The 9,174-nt window shown below is 34.5% G+C and overlaps 1 protein-coding gene across 2 annotated transcripts; it reads left to right on the top strand.

Annotated features, from left to right (window-relative positions):
- The first annotated feature begins 4,673 nt into the window (after nt 1-4,673).
- Nucleotides 4,674-7,927, top strand: AMS (basic helix-loop-helix (bHLH) DNA-binding superfamily protein). Of its 2 annotated transcripts, XM_086437659.1 has the most exons (9): nt 4,674-4,754; nt 4,971-5,073; nt 5,207-5,398; nt 5,498-5,576; nt 5,653-5,721; nt 5,913-6,656; nt 6,773-7,036; nt 7,155-7,331; nt 7,407-7,927. In XM_086437659.1, the coding sequence occupies exons 2-9, from the start codon at nt 4,976-4,978 to the stop codon at nt 7,581-7,583; spliced, it is 1,800 nt and encodes a 599-aa protein (XP_086293785.1). In that variant the 5' UTR covers nt 4,674-4,754; nt 4,971-4,975; the 3' UTR covers nt 7,584-7,927. The 2 variants fall into 2 exon arrangements, with proteins under 2 accessions (XP_086293785.1, XP_086293784.1); XM_086437658.1 differs by lacking the exon at nt 4,674-4,754 and having other exon boundaries at nt 4,878-5,073.
- Nucleotides 7,928-9,174: the final 1,247 nt, after the last annotated feature.

Genomic DNA, 9,174 nt, shown 5'->3' with positions numbered 1-9,174 from the left:
AAATCTACATATATATATATATATATATATATAAAAGACTTAATAGGATCTTAGCAATCAGGAAATTGTAGAAACTTATTGAATCATTTTAGTTATATTAGTAACAATCCTACTGAATCTCTATTGGAGAATTCAGTACTGACCTATTGAATGAACTTTCGTTTGAATTTTTTATTATTATTTTTGGTTGTCAAAATGTTCTAACAATCACTAAATTAGGTGTTGAGGTTTACATGATATTTTTTGACGTACTTTGCAAGTCCCAAGGGTATTGCTTCTTTTATTATGAAGTTCTTGTTAAAACCTTTATTTAAATCTTGTAATAGGAAAGAAGAAGAGTGATTTTTCGCTCAAACCCCAACACATGTTTGACACATGGCACATGATGTAAGCAATGGAGATATAATTTCTCTTTCTTGCCCACACATCCTTTGCCCACAAATTTTAATTTTAAGTTTAACATTTCAAAATTTTGAAAGAGTCATGAGGCTCACATGGATTATCATATTGGAAATCGAACATCACAACCTTCTAGATTGCATTAAAAAACTGATGGTAAAAAAAAAACAAAACAAAAATTTTCAAGCTTAATCCTAGGTATTGAAAATGGATAGTTACCGAGCACCCAAATTTAAAATTAAAATGCAACGGTGAAAAATTACTATTTTTTTAAATTCCTGAAATTCGTCCTATACAACATTGTGGTATTAGATTATGTTTTTAAATGTCGTAAGGTGATCTAATAAAAAACTTTTATTTTTTCACTGTGGTTAGGAGAAATAAATTTTCTCCCTTATTGTTTTCTTCATTTGTGTCATATATCAAACGGGATGTTGGGCAGTGAGTGAAAAATTACTTGAATGAAGAAGAATGAGCGAGAAAGAGGTGAAAGGTGAAGAAGAAGAAGATCGAATGAAATCTGATTGGGTATGGGTGCAAATAGTAAGTATTTGCTAGTTGAGAATTTGTTTATGATAAAAAAAGGTTAAAGCTACCTGGGTATGGGTGCAAATAGTAAGTATTTGCTACTTGAGAATTTGTTTATGATAAAAAGGTTAAAGCTACCCGCCCTTGTTTTAAAATTTCAATATATAGATAACACAATCTTTATGGCGATAGATGTTTTTTGTGTTAAATATCTTTGAATGCTATAACCATCTTTTATATTTTATCTACAAAGAAATTGTACTACATTTCATCTCTTAAAAATAATTAAATAATTTTTATATGTTGGATATTTTACGGTGACAATATTTTCGACGGGCTAAAACCCACAAATTTTAGAATCCGAATTTCAACGGCTCATGGTTGTCAAAAAAATTTTATGTTCCCCAATTCAATGGCTTAGAGCCATCAAATTTCTCCTATCCTCCACTAATTGGACGGTTTCAGTCCGTCAAGGAAAAACATTGACAATGAAAAATTAGACAGCCTTTGGCCGTCAAATGTAAGCTTTTTCATGTCGTGGGGGTAATCTTATCATTTAAAAAAATATATATTTTTGTGAAGGGAAAATTCATAACTAAGTTGAAAAAGCAAGGATGATTTAAGGGTGGAAAATTAATGGAATTATCTTTCTTCAATGTTCATTGAATATAAAATCAAAATTATGGTATAATGCGACCTGTGTTGCCCAAGGATAATTGAGTTAGGCTTCATGCAGATAGTTATTGAGCTATATCAACATGTGCTTCATAAATATAACCTCTTTTATATCTTCAATCGTATTCTATCAGGATAAAAAAAGTTTTGTTGAAAAAAAAAAACTTCATTTTCTGGTTGTTCTATATACTTTTGCTCAAATTGGCGATCAAAAAGGACTTTAGTTAAGTTTTATGAAAAAGTGGATTCCTGAGATCCTTTCGCCAATGTTGAGAAAGCATTTATTCTCTCGTTCATTTCAAAATACTTCAATTGGTATGCACAAGAAATATAATAATTCAACAGCTAAATATTAAGTAGAACATGCCTTTGAGGCCTACCGTATAAAAGACTGGTATCATATAGGACTATAAAAGGAAATTTTAATTTTTATATGAGCTAGATCTTATTTCTATTTACTATTTTTCTTTTAATGTTACCATATTTGCTAGTCCGGGTATTTTGCTATTCTTAAGAGTCATTATTAGTTGTTGGGACTTATTGTTTTAAGAGTGTATATCGTTTAATTATAGGTTGGGTTAAAAAAGAGTCGAGCTGGAGTGACCTCAGTGGGGGACACATTGACGTGGACATGTGGTGGCACGCGCATGTCCATAGATGCATTTTACTCATATTTCAAAAAAATGCATTTACGAGCATGTGTGTGCCACCACTTCAAGATGTCCCCCATTGAGGTCACTCCAGGATCAATCATTAAAAAATGATAATAAAAATATTTAAGTATGCATGAGACAAAGAACTTAAATATATGAATCAAGTTGGATGCAATGGAAGTAAACATCAAATAGCTTTCTAAGAGATAATAAGTAAGAATCACATTAGATGACTTACTCTAGAAAGAAAGCCTAAAAACACAAAAAAACTACAGAAAATTTAAGTCTACAGGAATGAGAAAACAAATTAAAGTAGTTTTAGCTAGAGTGAAAATTGGAAAGATTTCAAGTCTAGATGCATGGAAGAAGCTAAAGGGATTATACAAAGAAGTGATCAACTTTTGACAAATTTATGATTCCAGCTCATTGTTCATTTTAATTACCAAAACGTGAGCAATAAAGAATTTAGAGGTTTTTAAAGTGACTATTTCACAGCTTTAAAATGACTAGTAGGAAATAGTCACTTTAAATCCGTCGGATTTGTTACTATTCTGAACTTTTTTTAATGAAAACGTGATCATTGACGTTTTGGTAATTAAAATGAATAATTAGCTGGAATAAAAAATAGCTCATTTTCAGCTCATGAAAAGGTAATTCACCCAAACCTAAATTGTTCAGTGTTATCTAAGTTGTTGAATAATATGTGGATATTAAGAAAATGTCAAGAGTGTGAAAAATCACATAATTTTTATCCATTTAGAAAAAAAAATGATAGAATCTGTAGATAGTTTAATTCAACAAGCATTGGAAAAATAAAGGAACCTAAGCAAATGATTTACTGTTATTAAGGATATACATGATGGAGTTTTTACTAGCTAGTGTTATAATGGACGATGGTGAGACGAGGGAGTTTCTAGTGACAATGCATTTGCAGTATCTACCAGTACTAAGCTTGTATTATTAGTAGTAATTATGGATTAACTAACTACTCACGTTCAAGGATATTTTTGTTAGTGTATGAATTCTTTGGATGATTAAATATTTGAGTCATTATAATCTGACTCCCCCTTGTATACTTAGTCGACTCCCTTGATGTGAGGTGTGCCAAAATCATAGAATTTCTTTCATTGAGATACACAACTGAATATCCCGAGCATAAAGTCTATGGTTCTAACACACCCCCACGTCAAGGGAGTCAATTGAGTATGCCATGTGGGAGTCATATTATGACCACTCTTAATATTATTATGTGAAATTAGATAAGGTAATTTCAAAACTAGTATAGTAAAGATCAAGATTAGTATAGTAAAGATCTTGAGATTTACAAATCGTAAGACTAGAAAATTATAAAAGATAAATAACAGAGGGAGTCCAAAAAGAACACATAGAAGAAGATAGTGAAAAAGATACAAAACATGCCATAATTTGAGATGCCCCTATATTTTCAACAAATGATATTGCTCCATTTGCCCCCACCCACTCCCTCGTCTCCCTCCAATTTTTGCCCCCTCCCTCAATTTCTTTTTAAGATGACATTGCTTCTTGACTTGGACCTTCTCTCTCATAAATTTATTGAAAATGACTTAAATACCCTTTTTTTCAACCTTTAACAAAAACTTTTGAATTTTCTCTTCCGAAACCATTTGACTTCAAGCTCCTCAACCTTCCTATTGACTGTAGTCTGCTCCCACTATAGGAAAATCCTGGCTCCGCCACTTCCCTTACATATAACATAATATATTCAAAGAACCATGATGAGGGTATGTATATCAATATCTGATTCAGCATTAACCATGCTCTTTTGAAAATAGAAAAAAATGCATATAATCGAGATCCATGGTAATACTTAGAGTCACGATAAATTGACGTGGTTGACATGACAGTGCACAAAACCATAGATCTTTCTCTTCAGGATACAAAAGGAAAAATATCCATGGTTCCATGCACATGCCACGTCAGTTTATCATTAATCTAATACTTCTACCATGAGAGTATACTCTAATGCAAGTCATGTCAAATCTAACAAGGGTAATTTTATAAATTGGAGATGCATTCAATACATGTGGGATCGTGTGATTAGTGGAGATGAGATCCTTGAAAACTTAGAAATCGATAGGCCATGGCCCACGCTATAATCTAGTGTCATCACTCTCTTTCTCAAAGGTTAAAATAAATAAAATTTGAAGTTGTATGTCAAATGATTTGATGATCACGCCTGCAATGCAGTTCAACCTACCAATGTAACAAACCAAATACCAAATTCAAAACATATAGAAGTACGGGTTTCAAAGTTGTTTGTTATATATATTTTTTTCATGTAAATCCCATGAACGTAAACCTAATAAGAAATATTTTTTCCTTATTGTTTATTAGGGGTGTGGAGGTGTTGCTGAGATATGGGCTCTTGTCTTCAGTGACGCAGCAGTTATCTATTGTTTTCAATCTTGAGTTTGTATTGTTTCGAAAAGAGTGAGAAAGGTTCGTAGGATTGTCGGACAGGTATGGATTTCTTTCTCTCTCTCTCTCTCTGTCTTAAAAAAGATTGGATCAATATGGTATCATACTCTAACAAATCCTTTTTGCTTTTATGATGAATCTGTCCACATCTCTTTGATTTTCTGACATATAATTATCCGTACCACCACATCTCCTTACTCAATTAACTCTCTCTCACTCTCTTTCAAAGGTCCTTATAAAGTAGAGTGGTTGTTACAGGGAACATGGATGTTGTACAAAGCCTGTTGGAGAGACTGAGACCCCTAGTGGGTTCCAACAGCTGGGATTACTGTGTTCTTTGGAAATTGGGCGAAGATCAAAGGTTTAAAGAAGGAAAAAAAATTCCCCATCTCTCTCTCTCTCTCTCTCACTCACTCACTACGTACTTATGATTAAAGAGTATATATATCTTCTCTATGTTTTATTTTGTTTGATTGATGATTATATATGTATAGGTTTATCGAGTGGGTGGGTTGCTGCTGTGGTGGAGCTGAGAAAACCCAAAATGGTGGTGGAGAAGAGCTTCTGATTCCAGTTGTCTCTCCTTCGCTTATTGCCTGCAGAGACCTCATGTATCAGCACCCTACAACTAATAATTGTCATCTTCTCTCTCATTTGCCTTCTTCCATGCCATTGGATTCTGCAGGGTACATTAATTACTTTTATAATTAATTAGGGGACTCTAGTCTCTCCCTCCCTCCTAAACCCAAGAAATATATCTTTTTAATCATGAACATCTTAAACAGGTTACATGCACAAACCTTACTATCAAACCAATCCAGATGGATAAACCTTCCCAATTGCTTGGATTCAAGCGTTTCTCATGTGGGTATTTTGTATCTCCCTCTGTGTGTATGTGTGCGTGCGCACGCACTAATTGTTTTTCTCACCTATTTTGCAGGAAACGATTGGGACAAGGGTTTTGATTCCAATGTCCGGAGGACTAATAGAGCTCTTTGTTGCAAAACATGTGTGACATCCGTCCTACTCTTATTAGTACTTTATCCCCTTTTTGAATTTTGAATCTTGATTAAAATAAAGCAAACATTCTTTTTGAGTGATCAGAATAATGAAATATTTTCTTTGATAATCGACACAAAATGATCTTTGGGTGCAAATAATTTACCCTAACTACTAATTATTTAGTAAATTCTGTTATAGATTACTGAAGATCCATATATCATAGAGTTCGTTATGACCCATTGTAATGTCTCATGGGGGGAGGAAGAAGCAGCCAAGAACAGTACTAGTTTCCATGAGCATCCATCTGTGCTTAGTCAAGAGCAGGATGGATCATCATCCATGGTTGATGGGCTCCCACTCGATATCAATGGGACCATCGATCACCAATCTAAGCCTTCCAATACCTCAAGCAATCATTTCCATCCAGGGGTATCCCCATCAACCACGTCCGATAATTTGAATTCGCCTTGGGATCCCTCTCTTGATCAAATTCACATCTCCAGCTCTCCCATGAATTTTTTCAGTGGGTTTGGACAGCAATTTCCCCCCTCTTCGGAAAATGGACATAACAACGATATCATCTTCGAAGGGTCCACAAACTCAATTATGTCGGATAAGCCAATGATAGCTTTCGATTCACCAGGGGAGCATGGATATAATTCGGATATGGCTGCAATCCATCAGTCCTTAATGGGCACTGCAACACCTAACTTTCACCCATCGATTGAGTCTTCAGTAAAGACGAAGGATCCCATCAAGCAGGAGACGGGCCGAGCAGACTCAATCTCAGATTGTAGTGAGGATGATATCGGTGATCAGAAAGTTGTTGGAAGAGCAGGGAGGGGACATAAATCAAAAAACCTTGTTGCTGAAAGGAATAGAAGGAAGAAGCTTAATGAGAGGCTCTATGCTCTAAGAGCTCTGGTTCCCAATATCAGTAAGGTATAATCTTCACATCCCAACAATCCTCTCATAAACAATTAATAAAAATATAAAATTATGATCACTCCTCTCATTAACAAATTAATGTGTAACGATTGACTGTCAATGATTCTAAGATGGATAAAGCGTCCATCCTTGGAGACGCAATCGAATTTGTTAAAGAGTTGCAGAAGCAAGTGAAAGAACTCCAGGACGAACTCGAGGAACCACCAGGCAACAATGGCATCCTATTAGACCCCAAGCACGATGAATCTCTCAATGGGTCGAAAATGGGAATCATTGATAATGGAACTAGATGCTCATCTAATGTCAAGGTATCTGACCCCTCGAAACAAAGTCCGGATACCGTGATTGGTGATGATAAGGCACAACAGATGGAGGTAACTAATTAATGTTCAAGAAATTAAATAAACTTGATATATATATATATATATATATATACATATGGTTTTCTCAGTAACTTAATTTATGCAATTTTCCTTGATATTATGATTGCAGGTTCAAGTAGAAGTGACCCAACTAGATGGAAATGAATTCTTCCTTAAAGTTTTTGCTGAGCATAAGCCGGGCGGATTTTTGAGGTTGATGGAAGCCATGAATTCTCTAGGCCTAGAAGTTACCAATGCAAATGTCACCACCTTCCGAGGCCTAGTCTTGAATGTCTTCAAAGTAGAGGTGAGATCCAACAACTGCAATTATATTGGACTTTAAATTGGCAAAATCGACTAAATATATGTTTTTGGGTAGCAGAAGAGGGATAATGAAATGGTTCAAGCAAACCATGTTCGGGATTCGCTACTGGAGCTAACACGTAATCCCATCGGAGGGTGGTCAGAACCCAATCAGGCATCAGAGAATTATCAAAATCTCCATCACCAACACCACCATATCAATTCCCATCTTCACTCCCAACACCTCAAAGCTTAAGTACTTCTGATCAATAAGGCACTATTTGCTTATCTAATTTAGTTTCATTTACAAATAATCTCTCTCTAAGACTGCTTTAGCAACAATAGTTATTTATTTGATAATTGGTTATTTCTCTTACTTGTTGGGTTGTTTCTTATCTTGATCTTCAGTCACCATATTGATTTGGTCAAAAATCAATTATAGTCAAAAGTTCTCTTCTTTCTTACAAGATTCTTCTGACATTACAAGTCCTGCAAACTACGGTCTGGGATTTGACGGTTGAGATTTGCTTTATATGTCCGTAGGCGTATAGTAAACTCCCAAGTCCCAACCCAAGTACACTTTTAATTAGACACTGATAAATTGAGACCAGGGGCTACTTAGGATTCGCTGAATCCATCAGCTAATATCACCACGTGTCACAGTCATTTGGTCCCACTAATGAGGGGTCATTGTGCGGATCTTAAAGTGCGTCTTTGGTGGCTTTACGCTTTGTTCAATGTAATTTTTCTTCTATTTAATGATTTTATTATAAAAAAGAAGGCATTGATATTTTATATTACCACATCATTGTATTATCATCATCTCCCAAATTTATAATTTAATTATGCATCATCTATATAATAAGGTTATGTCCCAAATGACATCATAAGTATATTGTTGTTTTAAATGTTATTTAAGGTTGAGTAACTTTAAAAAGCCACCCATTGTGTTTTCAAGCCATTTCCCCTTGACTTTGATCTTCCACTACTGAGAGATTAAATAAAATGGTTGATGTGAAGCTCTGATTTGATTACACAAACTTCGATGATTATTGTCCAAAGTTTACCTCTATTTTACTCACCAAGAATCATGAATTTCGGATTGACTTAGCTTGGATGATAAATAGAAGTGTTGGGTCTTACAAAACAATCTCTCCGATGCTTTAAGTTAAAAAGTAGTTTTAAAAGCCTTGGTAGTGAGAATTCGTACGTACCTTACTGATATCATCAGTGGCTTATATAGAACTTCCTCAATTTGTGATCTTGGGTCTTCCTCATGATCACCATTTGTTAGTTTGCACCTTTTCAATCTCTTTAATTCATGGGAGTTTAGTCTTGTGTTTATCACACAAGTTTGGATCGTGCAACTGAGTTGATTAATGATAAATTGACTCATGAAAACTAACTTTCTTGATGTAGCAATGCACAAAATCATACATATTTTTCTTGTGTATCTCGAAGAAAAAGATCTATGATTTTGTGTACTGCCACGTCAAGAGCGTCAATTTAGTGCAACTCAATTAAATATGGTGCCACATGGTGACTCAGACTCTTTCAACTTTGACATTCTTAGTTTGAATTAGAGATCCATGTGGACTTTTCTTAGTGGTTAACATTTCTATGCATGCACAATTGAAATGCCCACTTCAACCTTTGCCAAAATCCTTTCATTTTTATGCAAAATCCACTGTCTTCAATATCAATGGTGAAGTTTTTCACCCTCATCCTTGACCAACAGATTTTCTCTCCTTCAACCTTCAAACCTCAAGTATGAGTTAAGGCTATGGAGGTTCAAGACAATAGATTTTTAAAAGAAAAAATTAGGTACTTTTTTTTTTTGTCAAGAT

Source organism: Akebia trifoliata, chromosome 4, assembly GCF_017979445.1.
Source record: "Akebia trifoliata isolate Shusen 1 chromosome 4, ASM1797944v1, whole genome shotgun sequence".
Taxonomy (NCBI): Eukaryota; Viridiplantae; Streptophyta; class Magnoliopsida; order Ranunculales; family Lardizabalaceae; genus Akebia; species Akebia trifoliata.
This window is presented reverse-complemented; position numbering and strand designations above follow the sequence as displayed.